Source organism: Mus caroli, chromosome 3 (genome assembly GCF_900094665.2).
Source record: "Mus caroli chromosome 3, CAROLI_EIJ_v1.1, whole genome shotgun sequence".
Classification (NCBI taxonomy): Eukaryota; Metazoa; Chordata; class Mammalia; order Rodentia; family Muridae; genus Mus; species Mus caroli.
The window spans coordinates 72,270,043-72,294,540 of NC_034572.1; the positions used below are offsets into that span (position 1 = coordinate 72,270,043).

Genomic DNA, 24,498 nt, shown 5'->3' on the forward strand with positions numbered 1-24,498 from the left:
TTCCGGTAAAAAAAAAAAAAAAAAAAAAAAAACTAAAAAAAACCAACCAAACAAATAAATTTATACCAAGAAGCCATAAACAAATACTGCTCTCTGTTCTGGTTTTTGGATTTCAGTACTATACAGTCCTAATGTATGGAGCTCATGAGCAGAAAGATGACCACTAACGTTCAAATTTTTACCAACTAAATGCCACTAAGAAAGAAACCTATCAGCCGGGACATGCAGGCTTGTGTTTTTCACACTCTTTCTAGCACTCCTGGTGCAGCAGGAAAGAAAAGCAGCAGGACAGAGCTGTGAGAGATGAGGGCCGAACCCTGGGACAGGAGCAACCTTGGACCATGGAGCATGTGATGGGAACCTGGCCCTCAAAGGTCAGAGGTAACAGGATTACCTAGTCTATACCCCCTCACACGCTCACTTCCAAGTTTTATTGAGAGTGACCCTAACTCACCCCAGAATAGAGCTCTCCCTACAGAAGCCTTCGTGAGAACCTGCTTCTACTGAATTCCCTTTGCTGTTCTTTCTTTAGTTCTCCTTTCTTTTCTCTTCTTTTTGTATTTGTGTCTGTCTGTCTGTCTTTCTCTTTCATAACGTGTGCTGGGGAACCCATGGGCGCAATAGCAGTTTATCTAATCTCCAGCGTGACCGTCACACTGGTGGTCTAAAGCACATGCTTGCAGTCATGTGTGATTCAATCCCATGATGCTTTGTGCTTATCAAGCGGATGTGGTCGAGGAGGGGTTTTACTGGAAAAGGAACGTAAAGGCAACACAAGATGTGCCGGCCCCAGCAGCACTCCAGCAGTGATGGAATCTGAAGTTGTATAGGGTTAATCCAGAGCATCCTGCATTCTCTCAACAAGCTCCTCAGCTCCAGCTGTTACTTAATACCACTTAAGCCAGAAACAGCCTCCCAGCAGGCTGAAGGCTGGTGACAGGAAGTCCCACAGGATGGCGGAGCACAGCACAATGACCTGTAGTTGGAAACGGCACCTGGTACAGTAAGAAGGCTACCAACTAGACTCTCCTGTAGCCCTCTACAAGCTACAAATGTTCCAGAGCTTAAGCTGCTTATTTAATGTAATGAGTACTTCAAAGAAAGCCTACATCAGGATTACCAAGTTATCCCTGCTCAGGTCTGCTGGCTCCAGTTCCCTAGGAAGTCACTTCCCCCTCTATCTCTGCCACCGGCAGCCACTCCAGCTATGGAGGGAGAGTGCTCAGCTAAGCCATCTGTCACAAGCATTTGGAGGGAGCCATCTCCTTCCTGTCCAAAGAATCAAGTGCTGGCTCACCTAAACCTCGCATCCCAGTCTACCATTAAAGCAACCATGAATCACCTGCCCATCCTTGGCTTTCTCTGCTGCCCACCTAATACGCCCAGTCACTAGTGTGACAACTGGCTGTCTGAGAGAATTCCGTAAGTACAGTGCTATCACCCCGCTTGACTGCCTTCAAACTAACATTTCCTTCCTGCAAACAGAGGTTCTTATCAGAATCTGGAAAACAAGGACCAGTGAGATGGCTTGGCAGGTAAAGTACCTGTCCCACAACTGGGTTTGATCCCTGGACTCACAGGTGGAAGGAGAGACCAGCGTCACAAAGTTGTCCTCTGACTTCCACACACAGGCAGTAGCAGGCACACTCCCACAAAATAATTTTTAACAAATCAAAATGAGGCTGGAAAACAGCCCACTGGCCTTTTTGAATCAAAGGCCATGTTATAACTGTTCATTTACTTAACCACAAATTCTATAGACTACCAGATTTTGGTCAGTATGGGGAGCAAGTAATTAAACGAGAAAAGAGTAAGTATCAGTGGGTTTATTTACTTAGTAAGCATCTGAACAATATGGAACTGAAGCGAATGGTCCAGCCACGGCGACAGATCAGAGGTATCTTGGGAGACCGGGGAGGGCAAAGTTCTTTGGTATTATTTTTATCTTTTCTAGTCTGGCTCAAAGCAGTAAAGATCTTTCCTGTCTTTACTCCCCATCCCAAGTCCCTCCCACCTCCCACCATCCCCTTCCCTATAACAGGGAAATTAATGAACAATTCCTTGGTCAGAAGGGGTAGGATAACAGTGAACATTAGTCTATTAAGGCACTTCAGTGAGGAAGCTTTTTAATTTTGTTTGACCTTGTGCTACATAATACCTTTTATTTACTTTAGGTATTGAAATATGGCCTTACTATATAGCCAGACTAGCCCCAAATCACGGTCCTCCTGCCTCAGCATATCTAGTGCTGGATTATAAGCATGAGCCACACTTGGCACCTTTTACTATCTATGAGAAAATCTGGACAGAATGACCTTCTTGTCTGGCAAATATGCTAGAACTTTATGAATCTCAGCAGTTTATTTTCTTACTATGCTTGACGCTTACAAAATCCTACTAGATTACAATCGCCAGCAAATGTATCTTTCTCGATGTCAATGGTCCACTGTTGGCCTGCCATAATTGCTTGTTAAGTTTCAGTTGTGTTCGCAGACATGGGCCTGCCTGCTGTGGTGCATCTCTGCTTGCTCCTTCTGCATCCCTGCAGGCAGCGCACAACAGATCAGAGAGGTTTGGAAGTCAATCAGCATTTCACACCTGAGCTGCCGCCTCTTCCATCTTCTGAACGGCTCTGGAGTCAAACATGACTTGTCTGCCTCTCCTCTCACAGTCCTGGTAAACTAGCAGGCGGATGTCACTCAAGCCGAACTCCGAACACGACCAACTGTGGATTCAAAGAGAGAGAAGCTGGATTATCTGCAACGCTTGGTGTGACCATGGGCAAATAAATACAATTCCCAGCCAGCGTGCTCGGAAGTTGGCTGCACAAATGCTGACAATTCTTGTGCCAACGGTGGCGAGGCTGCCCTAATAATAAATCACTGGAGAGAAAGCACTGCCTCCCGTAGTCAGTCTGGATACAAATGGCAGAAGGAAGTTGCAAGGACACTCAAGGGAGGGCTAAGTGGGATGCCTGGGTTCTGGGGAGAGTTAAAGAAGCGCCTGTGCCTCTGTGGCAGCCATCCCCTCCGGGGGAGCTGGCAGCAGTTCCACAGCGTAAGGGTACCCCTAGCACGTCTGGCTTGATACTGAGGCGCTGAGACCAAACACATTTGCTAGCCATGATACTTAGCAAAAAGCGAAACAGTTTGCTCCCAAGCAAAGGATGCTAAGAAGAAAATACAGGTTTATGCTGCAGTAAAGAATTCGGTCGGAAAGCAGAAACTAGAGAACTATTTACAGAGTGTGCTTTCAGCACAACCTTGGCAATCCATTCAACACAAATTTAGTCTGCATTGTATTCAAGGCTCTGTAGTAGGTGCAAGGGAATCAATAATTAATCAAACCGACTGGATGCCTGCCCTCGTGAAGTTCAAGGCTTAGTGGGGATATGACTAACCTCATACTTACATATAAATATATAACTACAAACTGTCTGAAGGTCAAAAGGGAACCTAAAGGATACAAAAGAGTCTCAGAGCCTGGCATGGTGACTGACGTCTATAAACGCAGTCCTCAGGAGTCTAAGGCTGCAGAAGCAGAGCATCCTGGTTACACAGCAAGACCTAGTCTCCAAAACGGTGAGATTTAAGGAGAGAGGCACAGAAGTCACTGAGGACTTAAATCAACTTTCAAACCAGACGTGAAGAGTGACCAGTTGATGTGAACACCACGAAGCAGAAGAGTGCAGCACAGGAAAGGGAGGGGGGAAAGGCAGGGAGAGCTGCCCTATGAGGTCAGCGAGCTGGGGGATGGGACCGAAGCAGGCCCAGACAGGATACGCTCTGAACACAAAGAGCAGCCAAGGAAAGCAGATGGTTGATAAGATCAGATAGCTGACTGCCCTAAGAAAAGCAGATGCATGGGAGTGGACTGCACAGGGAGCCAGGTCCCTCACGCTGCCTGCTATAAGCTGCAGTGACCAGCCGCAGAGGTAGGGAAGAGACAGCGTAGAGCAGAGTCTAAAAGATGTGCCTGAAGCAGAAGGCTGCCAACTACTCAGGAGGACTCTGCTACAGGATCCAGGGAGGACACGGAAGCGATGGGTAAGAGATGGACAGGCGGATAAAGGAGAGAACACTGAAACCCTTCACAGTAGACCCTGTGAATACAGTCAGGGGCAGCCGGATCCAAACCCCAAGGCTTTCCCCTTCCGCTTTGCCACTGGATTATCAATGTACAGCTGCTGACCTCACAAACTTGCTTTGTGGATTAAGTAGAATACGTAAAGGGCTTCACACAAGCTTGCCATACACACAAGCTCCAGAAGCTATGCGCTCCCTCCCAGGACTGAGAAGGCCAGTTTCTGTGAGAAGCTGCGTGCCTTTGGTCCTTCCCCGGTTCAAGCAATGGCAGTTAATATGAAGCACGTTAACTTCAAATTAACTGAAGGCAGCAGATTTATTCTCTTAAACCTCAGCTGCAAAGAAGAAAGCAAGCAAGTTCTGGTCGTTCCTTCTGTCACCAGTCCACGTTGTGCCTGGCGCCCTTGCCCCTCTGACATGGAGCACAATGGCAAAGTTTATTTTGGAAACTATTTTCCTCTGCCCTTAGGCCAGAGGCAGCCAGTGTTCAAGGTATGACGGATGAGACATGCCACATGACCCCAAGTTGACAGACAGGCGGGAGCCACCCCACACTTACAGCCCAGCCTACACATCATGACCCCAGGAGCGACCAAGTTACTGTGCAGAAAAGAAGTGCAGTAGAATGAGAAGAGCCTGCTAGCACTCAGCCCATCTATCTCTATATGAATGCAATATTCCTGTAGAGATGTCTGTCAAAACCAGGTCTGAAGACTAGGACCCACACTGCCGAATTTTAAATGTATACAAGGCCATTAAAACTCGTTCTGGCTGGGTGCGGCAGTATATGCCAACACACAGGCTGGCAGATGTCTGTGAGTTCCAGCCCATCCTGGTCTACACAGTGACCTCTAGGACAGCCAGGGCTACATAATAGAGAGACCCTGTCTCAAAAACAAGACAAAACAAAACAAACCCAAAACAACAAGAAAACTTCCCACTGAAATGTATGTTAAAGCCACAAAGGCTGGGGAGTTGGACAGATGGCTCAGTGGTTAAGAGCACTGACTGCTCTTAGTTCCTGAGTTCAATTCCCTGCAACCACATGGTGGCTCACAACCATCTATAATGGGTCCGAAGCCCTCTTCTGGAGTGTTTGAAGAGAGTGACAGTGTACTCTCATACATAAAATAGATAAATAAATATTGAAGGAGGAAGAGGAGGAGGAGGAATACGTGGTAACTCTTTTTTTAAAAAAGCCACAGAGGCTGGACTACAACTCAGTAGGAGGGTGCTTGCTTAACATTTACAAAAGCTCTAGGATCCATCCCAGAACCATAAAACAAACAGTATATAGGGTAAAGTTATTACAAGTGAAAAACAAAACACCAAAGATTTAATCACAAGGCATGGTGTCACATATCTTTAATTCCAGCATCACATTCAGAAAGCAGAGGCAGGCAGATTTCTTAGTTCAATAAACTAACCTGGTCTACTTAGCATATTTCAGGCCACTATGATGTGAGACCCTGTTTCAAAAAGGAAGAAGAAGAGGAAGAGGAGGAGGAGATGGAGAAAGAGGACGAGAAGGAGGCAGGGAGGGGAGCAGAAAGGCAGGCAGGCAGAAAGAGACTTAGTCTCATAGTATCTTGTACAGTTTGAATTTGCTCATAAAATTACATTCTGCCAAAGTGGCAAAGTTTACAAAGCAATCCTTTAGAACTATCAGTTTAAATTTCACTTAGGCTAAAGATAACATTTCTAGAATGATTCAACTTTAATAATGATCATAATATTTTATTAAATTCATATTATTTTTAATTTAAAAAGATAGGACTTGGTGTGGTGGTATTTAGCTATAACCACAGCACTTCAGAGGTAGAAGGGTTGCAAATCTGAGGTCAGCCTAGACCCTATAGTGACTTCCAGATCTGTCTAGACTGCAGAGTGAGTGAGACCCTGTCTTTTAAAAACAAATAGAAGAAGAAGAGAAAGGTGTGTGTGTGTGTGTGTGTGTGTGTGTGTGTGTGTGTGTGTCTTGGGATCTCAGAATATCCAACCTGTTTTTTTTTTTAACCCAAACTAGTTCATAAAAAGGAGAAAACCTCTATTCTCCCATATGAATTTTATTTTGGTTTAATACTCAATTGTTATTTTGACGTTTGCCATCTGGAATATTCCTAGGGAAAACTACAGCCACGTATGGCAATGAGATTTTTTTGGAATAAGATAGGGCTGGAGCCAGCCTCAGCTCTGCCTGATTCATAGCCTGGGGTAGGTCTCGGTAGGAAGATAGAATCTACAGAAAGAAGATAGCATAGGCCAATTCCCACATGGGTAGAAAGAGAAAACCCACTCCCTCAAGTTGTCCTCTGCCCTCGACTTATGTGCCCTGGCATGCACACACACATATACAAACACTAAACATACGTTTAAAAGGCACTAAGAAAAACTTTAAACTTCATGATGCCATTTGTTTGGTTAGAGCACCCTATTTCTCAGATCCTACACCAAGAGTTCAAAGCATGTAACCGAAGCGTGGATTTATTTCCCTGAAAGGTGACCATAAGAATGATGCAAAGGACATGAGGTATAGAAAACATGGCGTCTGTTTGAAGTATATATGTATTATAACCCACACTGGGGAGGCTGAGGCAGGAAGATTCAAGGTCAGCCGGGGCTATAGAACAAGGTCCTGTTGCAAAAATAAATAAAAACCAAAGTCACACTAAAAAGATTAAGTAGCCAGGCAGGGGTGGCGCACACCTTTAATCCTAGCACTTGGGAGACAGAAGCAGGAGGATTTCTTTTCTGTTTTGGGGTTTTTTTTTTTGTTTTTGTTTTTGTTTTTTCGAGACAGGGTTTCTCTGTGTAGTCCTGGCTGTCCTGGCACTCACTTTGTAGACCAGGCTGGCCTCGAACTCAGAGATCCGCCTGCCTCTGCCTCCCAAGTGCTGGGATTAAAGGCGTGCGCCACCACCGTCCGGCTGACAGGAGGATTTCTGAGTTCGAGGCCAGCCTGGTCTACAAAGTGAGTGCCAGGACAGCCAAGGCTACACAGAGAAACCCTGTCTCGAAAAAACAAATAAATAAATTATATATATATATATATATATATATATATATATATATACCATGTATTATAACAAAACTATGTGATGACTACAGTCATGTTCTCCTACCCCAAAAGTTCTCCCAAAGAAAGGTGTGCTGAGGTCCTAATGCGTCAGACCTTGCCTATATATAAGGAGTTAGGAGATGTACAAGTTAGGGTGTGATCATGCTGAGGTAGAATCGGTGTGAACCTCATGAGTTCAGCCCTTTCAAGAGTGAGATTTGTGCACAGACACAGGGACTGAAGAACAAGTTCTGCCCCTGAATATATAACACAAACGACAAGGCAAATGGTGCCCATCACATTCTTGGGGGCACTGGGTGTGTCTCCTCCTGAACAGTCATGTGCCAAATGAGGTTTAGAATTATATATTTTAAATACTCAGTCAAAGAATGTCGATTTTTTTTTTCAAACTGGTGATGTGCTGTCTCCAAGTTTCCAAGAGAGGAAATGACAGGATCTCAGGCAGAGAGCTGACCTCCGGAGAGAACATACATTCTCAGGCAGAGGTAATACTATCTCGGGCAGAGGTTCAGAACCTGTGGATCAAGACCCTCTATAGTCAAAAGATATTTACATTACGATTCATACAGTGGCAAAATTATATGTAGCAACAAAAATAACTTTATGGTTATTGTCAGCACAAGATGAGGAACTGCATTAAAGAGTCACAGCAGCATCAGGAAGGTTGAGAACCACTCCTCTAGGATACCATGGTTTCAAGGAGGAACACTTCCCAGGGAACACAATGGTCATTATGTACTTTATGGCACATAATCTGCCATGTCCCAGAAGACCAGTTCAACTCCTTGTGTTTACAGTTACAATAAGAAGAAAAGCAGTGGTACAAGCATGTCCAGGTCAGAAGCCACATTCTGTGGTGCCCGTCATCGTCTCAACATAAGGAAGCAATACTATATAGCCAAAGTAAACACACATGAAGAATGTCAAGGCAGTCTTGTGATCCAGCAGTGTCAATATTTAAAGAGTCAGGTATGATAGGGAACTTTAAACAATGTACGAAAATGTTAAGAAGAGCAAAACTAAGCAAGTATGGTGGTACATACCCATAATCATGCCCATAACCCCAATACTCGAAGGCTGAGACAGGAAGATCACCAGTTCCCGACCGCCTGGGCAACACGGTGAGACCCTGTAGCTGTAATAAGAACAACAGAAACTCACGGATACTCATCAATTTACTAGGCAATTCCTGCCTGTGCACTGTGTGTCACGCAGTGTCCCAGGCACGGGGCAGGTGGTGAGTGGATCATGACTTCTGTTGCCGTAAAACCTACTGTATCATAAGGACACAGCTGCTCTTTAATATTCTTTGTTTACAACCGTCACAAGCTCCCTCCTCTCATTCGTAAGTCAGTTTCTAAATACAAATAGAAATCTCTCAAAAGTTTGATGGGGGGGGCATGGCGGCACACACCAGTAATCAATCCAATGACTCTCTGTTTCAGGCAGCAACCATAGTTCATCTTTTTAGCATAAAATGTTCACCATTTCCCACCCAGCAGCAAGCTATTTGTTTCAAGAAAAGCAAACAAAGAGAAAACGGAGATGGCAGTAACAGATCTGCAGTGCATGTAACAGAGGTCCTGATATTAATGCTCACTGCAATAAACAGTGTCACCTGTCCAAACAATTTCCTCATTATCTTTACTTCTGTGCATATGTTTGGGTATACTCTTGGGGGTCAGAAGAAGGGGTTGGAGTGCCTCTAGCTGGAGTTACAGGCAGTTGTAAGTGGCATAATATGGGTGCTTCAATTCAAACTCTGGTCCTCTGCAAGAGCAGTGGGTGCTCATAGCCAACCACTGAGCCATCATTCCAGCCTCAGCAGCTCCTACCCAGAGCTCTGCCATTTTAGAAAAGTACTAACTCTGGCCCTGAGCTTCCCCAAAACCTGGTGTCTTACGTGATTTACAAGTTTGTAAAAAAAAAAAAGGCAGATTAAGCACAAAAGCAACTTCTGTGAAGCAGAATTCATAACCAATTCAGACACGCAATCCCTTAGCAGAATTCTTGAGTGCCAGATGTTTGAGAGTTTAGATTTTTTTTAAGATTTTAGAAAGATGCATATGCTACATATTATATAATGCATCCTCCACAGTGTGGGAGGAAACCAAACTCCCAAATCAAATCACAACAGCCCAAGTGACGAATACCTAAATACAAATATTAGATGGATACTAAATACAAATATTATACATACCTTCATATCAGTTCAGATCACTTGTAGATTTTTCAGAAATTTTAGGATTTGGGGAATGCAGGATAAAGGAATGCAGAATCATTGTTAGTTATTTACTACACCTAAAGGTTAAGACCAAAAGGATGGATAAACTTGCAGGTCTCAACAATTTCCTGAGTATAACTGATTCCTATTCAAAGATGCTAGCCCAAGATTTCTGTTAAGGAAGTTGATTCTCTGAGCTTGTTTCCATTCCCCAATCCTGAAGCAATTATATAAATGATAGCAAAGGTCACACACTGAAACAGTCCATAAATAATCTGTTTGCACAGTAGCAACAGAACATTATAGTGTGTGTCACAGTGCAGCCTGAGATTTGGGAACTCGTAAAAGAAACCATTAAGCACAGAAAGACAGTTTATTCTGGCTTTTTTTGAACTCAGGGTCACATCAGGTAAACTTGGAAAGAGGCAGCACTGTGTGTGGAACACTCACAGAACCACCAGCCACACTCAACTCTCCAGGGGCCACCTTGCACAGAAAACAGCAGAACACTGGCCTGGATGTCAGAAGGCCTGGGCCAAGAGTCAGCCCTCCTCATGACATCTTACTCCAACATTTCTACTCTTATAAAATAATGGAGTGGCCTAGAAGCATCCTGCCTAACCCTCCCTTTGCTTACGAGCATAAATGAACATGTATGGGATAACTGGAATAGATGGCTGTGCAAGGAACACAACCTTACTGAACTAGTCTATACTACCTCATGGTATTCCTCACCATTCCATATGTAATCTATACCTTAAAAACCATACTTTTAAAACATCTACTTTCTTATGTGCATGTGTGTCTGGGTGCATGCATGTAAGTAAGTGTACGCAGGTGCTCAAGGAGACCGGGAGAGGGCAGGCATCAGGTCCCCTGGAACTGGAGTTACAGATGACTGATTATGAGCCAACAATGTGGGTGCTGGGAACCAAATCTGGGTGCTCTTAACCACTGGGCTATCTTTCCAATTAAAAAACAAAAAACAAAAAACAAAACAAAACAAAACAAACAAACAAACAAAAACACCTATTTCTCAATAGGCTAAGCATCTCCAATCAGCAGATTTGTGTGTGAACCTGAGTGTGTGTGTGTGCATGTGTCTGAACCTACAGAAACCTCTGGAAGGCTAGGCCCTGGGACATAGGCAGGGGAAGACTGGTAGTGCAGCACACATAGAAACAACTGCCTAACATATTTAGAATTGACAAACAGGTTTACAGAACTCATCTCAGTCAACTTTCACATACAAACACATAAATGTAGCAAAAAAAATGCATGAAAAGATATGTATCAACAAAGAACAAAAATTATCTGAACTCAGCCAGATGTGAGTTTGCAATCTTGGCACTGAGGAAGCTCAAGTAAAAGGACAAATTTGGTGTGTTAGCCAAGGCTATACACAGTGAGTTCCAGGCCAGGCAGGATTACATAGAAAGACTGTATCAAAACAACAATAACAACAACAACAAACAAAACAACTACAACAAAATCAACCAACTAAAGAAACAAACAAATATTCCGCTGGAAAGATGGCTCAGTGGTTAGGAGCACTTGCTCTTGCAGAAGAGAAGACCTGAATTCAGTTCTCAGTACCCACACGGAGGGTGACTCACAACCAACTTGAGTTCTGGGGCATATGGTGACTTCTCAGGCACCAGGCATGCGCAATGCTGCACACAAATGCAGGCAAGCACTTATATACCTAAGACAAGATTAATATTTAATATATGTTTTAATGTTAAAAAGACAGCACGGCCGGGCGTGGTGGCGCACGCCTTTATGCCCAGCACTTGGGAGGCAGAGGCAGGCGGATCTCTGAGTTCGAGGCCAGCCTGGTCTACAGAGTGAGTTCCAGGACAGCTGGGCTACACAGAGAAACCCTGTCTCGAAAAACCAAAAAAAANAGCCTGGTCTACAGAGTGAGTTCCAGGACAGCTGGGCTACACAGAGAAACCCTGTCTCGAAAAACCAAAAAAAAAAAAAAAAAAAAAAAAAAAGACAGCACGATTTCAAAAATAGACAAGAGATGTGATTGGGCACTTCACAAAGAGAACGGGCAGCAAGGAAAGTGCTCCACGTCTCCTATCATGAGAGCAACGCAAATCAGCCCTGCACAGTGTTGAAGAGGCGAGAGGATCACTACAAGTTCATGTTTAGCCTGGTCTACACAGTGAGCTCCAGGTCAGCCTCAGCAAGTCCCTGTCTCAGAAACAAAACAAAAGGAAAGACCCAGGAAAACACACACCAGAAGTGAGGTATCAACCACAAATCTAGTAGAGTGAGCAAAATCTAGAACACAGACCATCCAAATGTTGGTTCTCATGCATTGCAAGAGGTAGAGTCGCTCTGGGAGATAACCTGGCATGTCCTCACCAGCTGGAGCACATCCTTCTCATACGATCCACAACTGAGATAAAACATACAAGCAAAACTCTGTCCACAGATGTTTACAGCAGCTTCACCGATGAACTGCAAACACCTGGATTGGAAGCGACCAAGTTGTTCACTAGGTAAGAAAATAGCCAACAGATGCTTCCGAGCTAAAGAGAACTGAGCTATCAAGCCGTGGCTAGACAAGGAGTAACTTTCAATGGGTGTCTCTAAGTGAAGGCATCCAATCTGAAAAGGTTGTCTGTTGTATGATTCCAGTCGAGTGACATTCTGAGAAAGATCGTTTCTATTTAGGAGACAGATGAAGCTGATTTCCAGGGTACTGAGATTACTCTATATAAGTCTCACCTGTCAAAACTAACATGTATAACACTGAGTGAACTCAAATATGAATTGACTCTGGGTAATAATGTGCTATTATGTAAATGCCTCCGTGGGAGGAAGGTCCTGAGTGTGTGGAGACAGACAAGGTGATTTCTGGAGCTCTGCTTAGGTTTGCCCTGTGGTTCAGTGTGGGTTTGGAGTTCCTTTACACTCAGGTCACCACCAGGGCTTGCTGCTCTCTGTCCAGCACTTAACCAGCTTCTGAAAATAATGAAACCCTAAGACAGGCTAAACCAGAGCCTAACTCACAACAGCAATGAGAACAGGAGAGCCAGGAACTGTGCAGCAGTCCAGCAGGCACCCAAGCTCAGCACAGGAAACGGAGCAGAAACGCTTCAGCAGCTGCCCAAGAGCTGGCCTGCAGACTGCAGGGACGAAGGGGCACTGTCACTCTGGCCTGGGATTACTAACAAGTGCCCAGCTATCATCAATGCTTATGAAAATAAATCCCAGACAAAACTTAGGCCAGTCATCTGCTTCTGTGACAATCCCTGAATGTGTACTGTTCTGACTCTCACTTAGTAATGGATGAGTCCCAGAAGAGAGGAAAACTTCCCGAAACTGTTACAGTATTAAATTCCCACAGCATTCCTTCTGTGTTCCCTTAGCTTCCGATTACATCCGCAAATCAGAATCACCCACCAGTGGGAATTTACTCTACAGTCAGTAAAAGAGAATTCCTCATTGTACATAAACAGTGAACTGGGAAGGAACGTGGGGAGGGTGGAACTTGGCCGTGGTCAACACTAACAGAGGAGTCACACCCAGCAGTCACAAACCCGTGACGGCCAGCTCTGGGGTTTTGGCTGGGGTTTTCATTTGTTTGCTGTCATTTGTTTGTGTTGTGTTTTGTTTTCTCTCCCTTCTCCATTCAACCTGTCCAACTAACACATTTCCTATTAAGCAGAATGTTTTTCACAGTTTCCATGTGCAGCACAGAGTGAAAAATACTTCCCACGCCCGGAGCCTACACTTTTCTTTTAAGGGCCTTTTACAAAAGTCTAAGGGATTGTGCAGTTGGCCACCTTAGTAGCTCTGTCTTTAAAACTACAAGTGGCTTTGCATCAGTCATCTTCCATGCTCGGGGCCACTTATCTCCACAACAGTTCACTAAAGAAAACTCGTTAAGCCACGTCAGGCAATCTGCAGCTTTTCCTTTTAAAATGGTTTTCACCCAACGGCTCCTCTCCCTGCCATGCTGCTGATCACAGTGTGGTATGGTTTGGCACCGGGGCTGGATGCTGGCCATGATCCAGGCACAGGACCAGCTCCACCTGAGTTCCTCCCAGCCCCCACGACGTACCGTTCAATTTCTTCTGAAGTCAAACTTGCAGATCTGAAACTGCAAAGCACAACTGGCCCTGAAGTGTTTACTTCAGTTCCTCTCCACTCCGATGACAATACGAGGCCAGGCCAACCTTCCTCTTAGGCTTGAGAGAGTATTTCTCATATACAGTTGGCAAACATTCCCAAGATCCCTCAGGAACAATTCTATGGCCTTCTCAGAGTTTTCAGGAAAAAAGTGAAAAATTAAAAATCAGCAGCTTTGCTACAATCTACATTTAAAGAAAGAGGTTAGAAACAACTATTTGAAAACTATACCACATACCCTGCATACTGCAAATTTACCAGATTTCAATTGCGCTCTTAGGAAAGAATTCTTTATTAGCAAACCATGATTATGGAATTCTATGAACTGTTGTCATTACAGAAACACAGGAATATGGAAGTGAAGATACAGAACCGGGCTTCTCCCTGTGAGCCACAGTGAGATGCTAGGATGCACTTTCTGCACTGGGCTGCTGCAGCACTGGCAGTCCCGGGCCCAGTGCTACCTATGTATCCCACATGACTGTTCTACTCATTGGGTCTTTCCTTTTTCACATAATTGGAAAATCATGAAGGAGACAAAAGTAAGTAAATAAAAGGCCTCAGCTCATCAGTATGCTCAACTAAGACCTGTAACAAACAACGTAAGATGTGTAAGTGCAAAAAGTGAACTGTACATTTCTCTGACTGCCACACTACTTCAGCAAACAGTGAGCAATCTGGGGCCAGATCCCAACGGTGCAAGCTCTTGTCAATAATGTAAAACTACCACTGGGGTTAGTCAAGACTCTACAATGAATTCTGCAAGCCAGCAAAATACAATAAGTAACAAATATATGCATATAGATAGATAGATAGATAAACAGAGAGATAGATTTCCTTTTATTTATGTCTGTGTGGCTCTCAAGTATCACACACACACACACACACACACACACACCATAGCATCATCTGGAGGTCAGAAGACACTTTGTGGGGAGTCTGTGCTCTCCTTCCACTATGAGTGCTACAGACTGAACTCAGGCTGTGAAGATTCACAGCAAGCACCTTTATCTGCTGAGCCATCTTACCAGCCCACACATGCATTTTAAAGATTGAAGGAAGGGGAACAGAAGCAACTGGTCTTACCTGAAATGAATTCCAGTGAATTTCAAACACATTTTCCTGGGTGGGGCAAGACACTTGTGTTCTGGAGGCAACCCAAATTGCCCCTGGAAGAAACGAACTAGGCCAGTGAACCACTGAGTTCCCCTGGCCACTGAGTCAGACATGAAGACAGAAGATAGCACACTTGTGCTGTGGATGACACAGTCAACACGTGTCAATCAGACTAAAGCAGCTCACCACTGATGTGAGCAGAGTCGGACTGGTGGAGAGAGGGAAGACATGTTCAACTGGCTGCTGACTGCTATGCTCCTCTGGATGGTACCAACAAAGCTGGTATCAACTGAGTGCAGCTAGATCATTCTGAATACACGTATGTTTCGACCATAGGGTCATTTTTACTGCACAAAACTCAAATACAGAAAATATATCTTTAATCTTTTCAAGCACTAGGAACAAAATTTTTTTTAAAGTTAAATGGGGAAAAAAAACCAGGTTGCAAAGCATTCTGATATTTAAAGTAGTATCTATGTGAAAATTATTAAAGTCATAACAAAAGAAGTTTATTAAACATTTGAAAACCACTCACTCACACAAAGTTTTTGGGTTTTGTTTTTGTTTTTTACAAATTTTAAAGAAATTGCCATGATCCAGGCTATTATCCTTTATGGATGGCCACCCCAAATAACATCTTGGGGATTTGGAAATCTTTTTTTTTTTTTTTTTTTGGTTTTTCGAGACAGGGTTTCTCTGTATAGCTCTGGCTGTCCTGGAACTCACTTTGTAGACCAGGCTGGCCTCAAACTCAGAAATCCGCCTGCCTCTGCCTCCCGAGTGCTGGGATTTGGAAATCTAGAAGAATAAAAAAACATAAGGGAGAATGTCCTAATGATGCTGTTTTGAACTCCCAGAGAAGACTCTTTTACAACAACCTGAGCTTACCCCATAGCTCAGCAGTAGCATGCCGCAGTCAGCCCCGGGGTTGCCTCCCAGAGGTGGAGCTCCACTACCCCACCACTCAACCCTTCTTTCCTGATAGGAGCAGATAAGAGCACACACATCAAAGTGCCATCCTCAGTGTTCTCATGGTCCACATCCTTCATTGACCTCTTGCTCTATGAACAGGTGCCTTTGGAAGAGCAGACAGCATGTGAACCACTCTTGGGAAATGACCGTTTGAATTAAGTTCCACTACTAGAGAAATTCTTCCAGAGTAGATAAAGGGGCTGGGAGAGATGGCTCTATGGTTAAGAGCATTGGCTGCTCTTCCAGAAGGTCCAGGTTCAATTCCCAGAAACCATGTGGTAGCTCAGAACCATCTTTAATTCCAGTTCTATAAGATCTGACGTCCTCTGGCCTTCCTGGCACCAGGCATGTAAGTGGTGCACAGAAATACAGACAAAACAACCTATACATATAAATAAATTAAATACATCTAAAAAAGTATATAAAGTAACTAGAAAGAATATAAGTACAACAGGTCCGACTGTGTTCCTTATGGCTAAGCTCGCTATTCAAGTTAGTTTGTCATACACATCCCTTCTCACAAAAGGCATTTTCCAGAGTCGAACCAGGTTCTCCCTCAGCAGCTGGATTCAGCACTCCCACAAAGCAGATCTCCAGTCCTTGCCTGTCCTCTGGCCCTCTGTGTGCTAAGATAAAGCTCAGAGCTTTACCTTTTGCCTTATAAAGCTCAGCATTCCAAAAGAGGACACAATCGATTCCACACAAGTTGGCCCCAGCAGAGGTAACTTAAGAAGTTAACATAGTGACAGACTCCTAAGAGCCACTACGGATACCTGTGCCTACCTACATCTTTTCTACAGAGGAAAGGACTTGTTTCTACAAGTCACCAATAACTACATTTCTCCTACGTAAAGCATTCTTGAAAACATAATTCAAATCAATAAAACTTCTTAAGAGTCCAGTGAGGTTAGTATTTTCCAGACTGAAACAGAACAAAACATCCATACCTGTGGTTGAGCACTGTGGAATTTGTGTCGCGTCCTCCTCTGGTACATTTTGGAATCTTTGCACATACGAGTGTCTTGAAAATCCTCCCAGCACTGTAAGTCGCATCGGTCAGACATCTGGCTGACTCCTGTTGGCCTACTGGCCAGTTTGTGCTGTCTGCTGTACCACCACACATCTCCTGAGAGCACAGATGCTCTTCAGTTGATCCTGACCAGCAGTGTGGACTAGCCCACTCTGGAAAGTTCCTTCATTATCTGAGGGATATGCCACGGTGCCGAGCAGCAGCAGCTCCAGACTAAAGACCATTTCCCTCCAAGCACAGCACGTGAGCCCAGCTACTACTAACTTCCTCTTTTGGGAGCTTAAAAAAAGGGACGTTCATTCATCATGCAAATGAAGCCCAGGATGACTTCTAGAAGCGGATGTGCTCTCAGTAAACCCATAATAAAGTAGACAAGTACAAATCTCTCCCTGCTTTTCCTCTGCCTGCACTCAAGCGCACTCAACAGGTCCAGCAGCTTGCACTGACTCACACCAACTGCATCCCGAGCTGAGTTTACGAGCAGCCCTGCCTTCACTAGTCACGAGCCCAGCTCATGTGGCTCTGGGTAAACCTTCAGCTGCAAGGTTGCTCTGACATTGGCCACACCACCCTCTTAATGGTTCTCATGTGAGTAAGGATCAGCTGACAGCTCCTACTCCACAACCTTGCAAAACTCTGTCCACAGTGAGTGAAGGATGGCTACCCACAAGAGTCGAATGGAGATCTTAATATGTAGAAGGAGACATGTGTGGGATGAGAAGCAGAGCTGGGGCATACTCTGGCCATGGTATGAGTGGGGACGGGGGAAAGTAATGATGATGAGAGGCAACTGATGGTAAAAAGCCTTCTAACTCTTGCATTTGAATTCCTGGGCTTATTCAAGCTGAGAAAAGCCCTGAATTACCAGAGCCCTAGAACAGTTCTGGCTTCTGACATCAACATAGCTCACCTGGATATGGGAATGTTAGGAGATAAATTTGAGCTGGTGATCCACGGAGAAAGCGTTTTCCTTTAAGAATAAAACCCACAGGCCCCCTAAACACAGGTCAAGGCTAGAAACCAACAGCAGAGTGATGAGACCAATTCCTTTTGCCTGGAATTAGGTTGAAGAAAGTACTACTGGGTCCATCCCTAAGGTGAGGTGAACCATTGGCTGGCTCTATGGTCTTAATCCTAAAAGTATCTTTATTAATTACCCACTAATTTAAGGTAAGGAAAAACAGGGATGCCAGGCCCAGACCTCAGTTGATTTAAGACATTTTACATGCTGTACATGGGACCGGAACCCGCCCCTCTCCATGAACTTAAAAAAAAAAAAAAAAAAGACTTCCAAGTTTCAGATTGCAACACACCTATGACAATGAATTGTCTTCTCTGTGGCAACTGCTAAATTGATGGTGTGAAGAAAGACCTAGATTAGGAGAGAATGAATTCCTTTTTGCAGGAAGTTTTGACCCCCGGCCACAAACTGGCCATGGGTTCTTTTTTACCTTTAAACTGTCTAAAATAACTCAAAAAACAAAAAAACAAACAAACAAACAGGGAATATCCAAATATTATGAAAATTAGTTCCAGTTTAAGGGACAGGACAGCTTGAGGACACAAATGGCCTACTGAAGAACCAATCAGCATCTCCCAGTCATCTGATGCTCAGACTAAACTTGCAGAAGAAACGAGAGGGCAGGCTCAAGACTAACAGGATAATGCTTTAAATACGACATAAACTGCAGGGGTGGGTGGGAAGTGTGGGTGGGAGGATGGCACGCACCTTTAATCCTAGCACTGGGAGATAGACAGATCTCTGTGAGTTCAAGGCCAGCCTAGGCTACAAATCGAGTACAGGACAGCCAGGGTTGTTACACAGAGAAACTCTGCCTCAAACAAGCAAACAACAAAAAGGGCTCAAATCCTGAATTCTATACAGATGTGTTAGAGAAATGCATCTCACTTTTTGTATAAAAAAATGAATATGGGGGCTGATTTGGCTTGGCTAGCATGCCTGAGGCCTGACATTTAGTCCCCAGCACCTCAGAAACTGAGAGTGGTAAACCACACAAGTCTCACCACTAAGAATGCAGAGACAGTCTGAGACCAGCCTGAGGTACATGAGACTGTCTTTAAAAAAATAGTAATAATAAAATAAATGATATTTTGGCTTAAAACTTCAACCTGTACTTAACTAGTATGTAAGGAAGGATCATAAAACACTTTTTTTTTTTTTTTTTAAAAAAGAGGGGAGGTATACGAAGATAGAACTCAGGGCTTTATACGTGCTAGGCAAGTATTCTAACCATTGTGCTATACCACCAGCTGTCATGAAATTCTTTTTCAACATTATACACATACTTAGTTGTTTAGCCACAAAACTGCTATTTCCAAAGTAATTCCAAATAATGTCATAAATACACCTATTTTATCCCTTATCCAAGATCCACATACATATAATTTAAAACAAGAATAACCGATGGTGTGTAATCGCGCTGGGTACTCTACTCAAATGCTAAAACCACACATACCACAATTATCACGTTTTATTTGTAGCCCTACTCGTGGGCCTTCCCTATCTTCCTCACAAAGCTCCCCCACACATTACAGAAAAGAGAGAGTACCTAAAATCATCTGCCGTCCCTGACTAGACCCCACAGCTCAGCACACTGCCTGCAACCTCTGCGGCCTCAGCTGGCTGGGTCATATAGCACAGCAAACTTCCAATGTTAGGAGGCAGGGCCAGGGAGTACTGAGGTACAATGAAGCCCTGCAATATCTGAAAGGAATGGATACAGGTTGTAGTTTTTGGTGATGGGGTTGACACCAGGACCTCACAAATGCTATATATGTGCTACTCCTAACACAGGCCCGGCCTCTCAAACTGCTGTTAAACTCTCTTAAACTGCTGTTGCACTGTTTCCATTCACAAATCCCAGGCACTGAAGCGGTCCTACAGGACAGCAAGTTTCTACCAATGAACGGCATATCACTCAGATAGCAATGGTACTCAATGTGCCTGCTGCCTTTAATAAGAATCTCTGACCGTCCACAGCACTGTTTCCTGTCATACATGGAGTCTTCTCCAAAACCATTCAGCCCACTGCTGCAGGACCACCTGAACTCTAAGACTGGACACCAGGGGTCTGTGAGTTTCCACACCTAATGAAGAGTAAGGAGAATTCAAGGCAGGAAAGCTTCAGGCTAAGTACTGGTGCATTTCCGTATCTCTCTAACCACACACTGCAAAAGGGGAAGCAGTGTTCACGATACATTATACATAATGAAAACCCAACTCAAGAGCCACAACTGAGGAATGGGTTAGAGAAGAGAAGAAAAACCTAAAGCCTGGCCCAGCTCCTGCAGTGTACCCACATCGAATAACCCACTTAAACAATCCTTCTCTACCAATTCACCTTATCATCACGAGAAACAAACAGAACCGCAGGCCACAGTATCACATCCAACCCTTTACTGTGTCTTTCTCTCGTTCATCTCCAGACAACTGATGCCATAGCTGTGACTTTTCAAAATGTGGTGTCTAAGAGCAGACTTGAGAGTATTAAAAGGTGCTGTTTCTTGATCTCAATATTGGAGATCTAAGCATTAACTAAGTAAAATATGTAGTTTTCTGCATATTATAACCCAGAATGCAATGTATTGAAATTTTAAAAAGGAACACCAGGTGTGGTAGCACACATCTGTTATCCCAGCACTTGAGAGGTCAGACAGCCAAGGCTATGGCTGTAGAGATGGCTCTGCCAGTAAAGTGCTTGCTGGGCAAGGATGATTGCCTGAGCTCCAGTCTCAGCATCCTTATAAAGCCAGGCACAGCACTGCATGCCTGAACTCTCAGCACTGAGGACACATACACGGGGAGACGCCCGGGCCTTGAACTCTTTTTTGTTGTTGTTTTTGTTTTTTGTTTTTTTAAGACAGGGTTTCTCTGTCTCACCCTGGCGGGCCTACCCAAAACAAGGTAGAAAGTGGCTGACAAAGACAACTGAATGCATGCACACACACAAAACCAGTTCAAGGTCATCCTGGGCTACAAATCAAGTACATGTGATGTCAGCAAGTATCTTGAGTTACATGAAAAAACAAAACCTAACACTCATGGCACAGACCTGTAATCCCAGCACCCCAGAGGTAGTAGAAGCAAGAAGATCAAGAGTTCAAGGCCCGCCTTTAATCCCAGCACTTGGGAGGCAGAGGCAGGCGGATTTCTGAGTTTGAGGCCAGCCTGGTCTACAGAGTGAGTTCCAGGACAGCCAGGGTGATTGATACAGAGAAACCCTGTCTCAAAAAAAAAAAAAAAAAAAAAAAAAAAAAGAGTTCAAGGCCATCCTCAGTTACATAGTTTGAGGCCAACATGGCCTACAAGAGACTCAAGAAAGAAAAGAAACGAGAAAAGGAGGAAGAAAGGCAGATCTCATGGCAGCCTACAGTGAGCGGACTAAGGTTAGGGAGTGGAAGAACTTTTTGCTGCAGTGTGCTTTAGGAGAAGGGCTTCAGAGCCAGATTGAAGACTGGAACCAGGCTGGTCAGAAATGTGATCAGAGGTAGTAGGTAGCGACTCAATAGCAGCTCATCCTCACAAGGCCCACTCAGCGTGTAATAAAATAATACCCCTGCCTATCTGTGCCAAAACACACCCGATATTATCTGCACTCGTCAGACAAGCATGACAGTCAGGAAATTTGGCAACATATACAAACTCGGTTGTCCAGCACAGATAATAGTTAGCTAGATTCATGGAGTGCTTATTTTGCATGCCAGGAATTGTTCCCTGGGTTTCTCTCAATCACAGGAAGTGGGCAGTAGTGATGTGGCCTTTTAACAGACAGAGAGAACCAAACATAGGGAAGGGAAAAAACAGCTGTGCACGGCCATGCACCTGTAATCACAGCTACCCAAGAGACTGAGGCAGAGGGATGATAAGTGTAAGGCCTCCATGTTCTATATAGTGAGTTCAAGGACAACCTAGGCAAATTACTAAGATCTTGTTTCAAAAATTAAAGACACACTGAGTGTAGAGTATGTAGCTTAGAGCTAGGGCTAGCCCACTTGCCTGGTAGTGCAGCATCATGAAGAAAAGAGAGGAGAGGAGAGAGGATGGAGGGCAGGAGGGAGTCAGAAACTGAGAGCAGACAAAGGAGAGCAGAGAAAGGTGTGGTAGAAGAGGAAGGGAGAGAGAAGGAAGGAAAGAAGCCAAAGCTTGTGATTCCTCAGTAGCCAGGCCATAACTTGCCCTGGGTGAGCGTTAGGCTCACTCATGAGCATCCTCACACTGTTCTGTCAAGAGGTACCCACCTGGGTGTGGCCATCTGTACAAACCACCAGATATTACTGCATTGAGTCAAAATGTTTTCTATTACCTTGAATCCTTTGCCACTTATGTTTGGATTCTAAGTTAGCTCTGAGGACAAGGCCCCAGTCATATGCTCTGTGGGTGACTGGGTCTCTTATCAGACACCTTGCCATGAACCCTGCCCTGCTCACCTGTAAACATCCCCTGTGCAGGAGCCAAGTACACCATGGGATGGATGTCCATCCTGCTGCCATTTGACTGCCCAGCCTGGCACTCAGCTAGGTGGGTAGGGTGCAGGCTCTCACTGCTCTTCTTTAATGCTAAGGAGCAAAACAACCCACTCGGGGAAAACACTGCTTAATTATAATCATGTTGTGTGTGTGCCTGCGGGTGTGGTAGAGTACTGTGCCTGGAGGTCAGAGCTGGTTCTCTACTTCCACCATGTGGGATCGAACCTGGGTCCTCAGGCTCAGTGGCAAGTGCCTTTACCCTCTGAACCATCTCACTCTCTTGGGAAATTTTTAAACTATTCACATTACCTTTTAAAAAATGCTATTCAAAGGTTATCTGAGGAAGTGGCTGCCTGCTGACAGCACAGAAATAGGGGAGGTGAGAAGGTTGCAGGGGTTCCCCAGCCTATCCAGTAAAAAAGTAGCCCTGATAAGAGCTGTGATAAAATGGAGTTGTAACAAGAGAAAGCAATAGGAGGTTGTCCCATGCTTGTAGTCTCACTGTCCCAAGGGGCACTGTCTGAGAAAAATAACTAGCTCTCTCTGCAAGCATTAAGATAGACTTTCGGGCTGGAGAGTTGGCTCAGCCGTTAAGAGCACTGGCTGCTCTTCCAAGGTCCTGAGGTCAATTCCCAGCAACCACATGGTGGCTTACAACCATCTGTAATGGGATCTGATGCCCTCTTCTGGTGTGTCTGAAGACAGCTACAGCGTACTTATATAAATAAAATAAATTTTTAAAAAAAGAGATAGACTTTCAATGTTTTGTTTGTTTTTTAAGGTTTTGCTTTTTTTCCTATAAAGTCCAGTATCAGAGACCTCAAATACAGTCTTTCTTTCTTATGTATAATTTTGCAGCCGATTCCTCTGTTTGGGTAAAATTAATGACAGCCATACTTATTTTAAGATTATCAACAGTTACATGACTAAAGAGACAGCTCTGTGGTTATAAGCACTTGCTCTCATAAAGGACCCACACAGTGGCTCACAACCATTCATAATTCCAGTTTCAGGGGATTCAATGTCCTCCTCTGCCCCCCGAAGGCACTAGGCACACACATGGTGCACATACACACATTTGAGCAAAACACTCATACACATTAAATATATATATAAAAAAAGATTATCAACCATTGGAAAACATTAGCAACAAGCATTACATAACTTTTAAAATTTAACTCTGATGTCTGCAGGTTGTCACCAGAATTGGACCTTAGCAAAGGCATCAATAGTCCAGTCCTATTTAGAACTTTGGAAGCTAAGCTATTGTTGGATTGAGTCCATCACGTCTGGAATCATTCACAGGTCTCTCATTTCCTAAAAATCATGTGAGCAGGGCACACAGTTGCAAGCAGAGGTATCTGGAACTCTGAAGAGCATTTGTAGACATTCTTTTCTTTTGGGGTGGGGGGAACGGCCAGCATCTTATATACCCCAGGCTGTCCTCAAATGTTCTATGTAGCCAAAGATGACTCTGAATTTTCTGATCCTTATGCCTCCCTCTCCTCAATGCAGGTATGTACTGCCATGTGCTGCCATGGTCAACACTATATTATTCTTACCAGAATCTTATCATCTGGAGAAAATAGGTTTGGAAATGGACTTACACAAGAATGTTTCAGAGCCCCCGCTTCTCTTTTATTTGGATGTAAAGCTATAACAATTAACTTCTCCACAAATCCTTTGCACCCCGTCGCTCCTTACTGAGCATGCACTGCAGAGAGCTATATATGGCCAGGGTCATAAGACACGCAGCACCCAGAAGCCTCATTTCACATGCTCTAACCACAGCTAAGTTTTAGCCATGTTGGATCAGCAGGGAGGCCCTCTGTGGTAAGCCTTATTTTTCACAATCCTCTCTACTTCCTCATATGTCTTGTGCTCCACACACCTGGCCCACATTAGATCTGTTCCTGAGTCTCCCTGAAAGAGACTCTTTGTGAAAAGGCCTCTCTTACATTTTTAACTTGGGGGCAGGGAGAGCAACTCAGGGAGTTGCCGGAGCTAGAGCTCCAGCGCTGAACTCTGAGGGTATCTGGGTGTTTTATTTAATGCTTGTTTTTCTTCTGGCTTTTGGAGACAAGATCTCATATATCCCAGACCAGCCTCGAGCTAGGATGACCTGAATGCATGATCCCGCACCATCCACCTCTCAAGTGCTAAGCAGCTAGCTATGTGCTAAAATCCCTAACCAATAATATGCACTAAGTTTTGGTATAGGGGCTATGTTATACTGGCTAGTTTTGTGTCAACTTGACATAAGCTGGAGTTATCACAGAGAAAGGAGCTTCAGTTGAGGAAATGCCTCCATGAGATCCAACTGTAAGGCATTTTCTCAATTAGTGATCACGGGGGA

The 24,498-nt window shown here is 44.2% G+C and overlaps 1 protein-coding gene across 7 annotated transcripts in view; it reads right to left on the minus strand.

The window, feature by feature from the left end:
- Fnip2 (folliculin interacting protein 2) overlaps positions 1 to 24,498 on the minus strand; it is a 108,608-nt gene that overhangs the window by 58,249 nt on the left and 25,861 nt on the right. For 2 of the 7 annotated variants that reach the window (XM_029475398.1, XM_029475397.1), the window contains exon 2: positions 2,599 to 2,725. In XM_029475398.1, the coding sequence (XP_029331258.1) occupies positions 2,599 to 2,725 (127 nt within the window). Of the gene's footprint in view, positions 1 to 2,598; positions 2,726 to 13,469; positions 14,297 to 15,379; positions 15,405 to 16,572; positions 17,519 to 24,498 lie in introns of those variants that run through there. The other 5 variants (XM_021157839.2, XM_021157838.2, XM_029475396.1 and 2 more) reach the window with 5 other exon arrangements.